Genomic DNA, 1,152 nt, shown 5'->3' on the forward strand with positions numbered 1-1,152 from the left:
AACCAATTTGAACCAGTTGCAAAATCTGTGAGGGGAAATCTTGAATAGATTCCTACTGAAATTACAAAATTTTGCCCACCAAAAAATAACCGAACAATGCTAAATGTGGAAATTTCAGCAACATTTTTATCACAAAAAAGGTCAATTTTCTATTATCGATAGTGTAGTGATATGAAGCAATTCTCACACACAAATCAGCAAAATCTCAAGCAAAGCTCCAATCGTGTGGATTCCTGTTGAAATTACTGAATAAAACATTTGCCGAACAGTGATAAATGTGACCATGCCTTTGGTTAAATTCATTGCCCAAAGATTTGACTCACTGCTAGAGAGGTTAGTTGTCGGCTCCAAACCTCCAGGGTGGGAACAATCAGCTCAAACTCCGCCTCCTTGCTGAGCTCTAGGTTGGTTTGTGCACGCTGCCTCAGCAAACCCAACGGAGCCCTGGGATTGGTCAGGACTGTGGTGATGTCATGTAGGATCTGCAGAGAAAATCAGATTGTGATTGTCAGAAAGGCATTGGCTACTTTCTGAAAGGAATTGTCATTACATCATGAGCTCAATACATCAAGTTTAAGCAGCGCAATTTATTGTGTCATTTTTCATCAGTCTGATCAAATAACGAGTCTTCATTTGTTTCATGTAGCTCATCTGTTACATTGAAGACAGAAAAAATTGAGCATATTGTAGGATACATAATACAGCAAATTTTATAGTATATGGAACGTTTTGGGAAATGGTTTATATTCTATTTGTATATTAGTATACCAAAAAATAGTATGCTATTCCGAACTGTGATAAATATCACCTTCTCCAGCTTGAAGGCAGATTCGGGTTGTTTACATTGAACTTTCACTGCAGAAATGAGATGACTGACATCTTGCACATGGAGTTCCTTACAAAGATCCTGAAAAACAACCGGAAACATCAGACCACACGTCAACCTCTAAAATCTGATTTTTTTGAAAAATATAATTGAGATACTACTATAGCTTTTATTAATATTTTAAATTGTGCAAAATATCTTATGGTTTTATTTTTTAGCTAACTATAACAACACTGATGTAAAGCAGTTTTGCTGATTCAATCACGCATCTTCACATACCATAAGGAGTCTCTTGCAGGTAGAAGCATCCAGGTGCTGGACGCCGG

The 1,152-nt window shown here is 37.1% G+C and overlaps 1 protein-coding gene across 1 annotated transcript in view; it reads right to left on the minus strand.

Moving 5' to 3' along the window:
• The window catches only part of LOC107576761 (centrosomal protein of 70 kDa-like), a 7,311-nt gene extending 6,165 nt beyond the window's left edge, over positions 1-1,146 (minus strand). The window contains exons 1-3 of the mRNA XM_016262894.1: positions 1,106-1,146; positions 809-907; positions 324-482 (exon numbers count right to left, since the gene is read on the minus strand). Of these exons, the coding sequence (XP_016118380.1) occupies positions 324-482; positions 809-907; positions 1,106-1,108 (261 nt within the window). The 5' untranslated portion in view covers positions 1,109-1,146. The remainder of the gene's footprint in view (positions 1-323; positions 483-808; positions 908-1,105) is intronic.
• Positions 1,147-1,152: the final 6 nt, after the last annotated feature.

The sequence above is a fragment of the Sinocyclocheilus grahami genome, unplaced genomic scaffold, assembly GCF_001515645.1.
Source record: "Sinocyclocheilus grahami isolate Dianchi unplaced genomic scaffold, SAMN03320097.WGS_v1.1 scaffold4299.1, whole genome shotgun sequence".
Classification (NCBI taxonomy): Eukaryota; Metazoa; Chordata; class Actinopteri; order Cypriniformes; family Cyprinidae; genus Sinocyclocheilus; species Sinocyclocheilus grahami.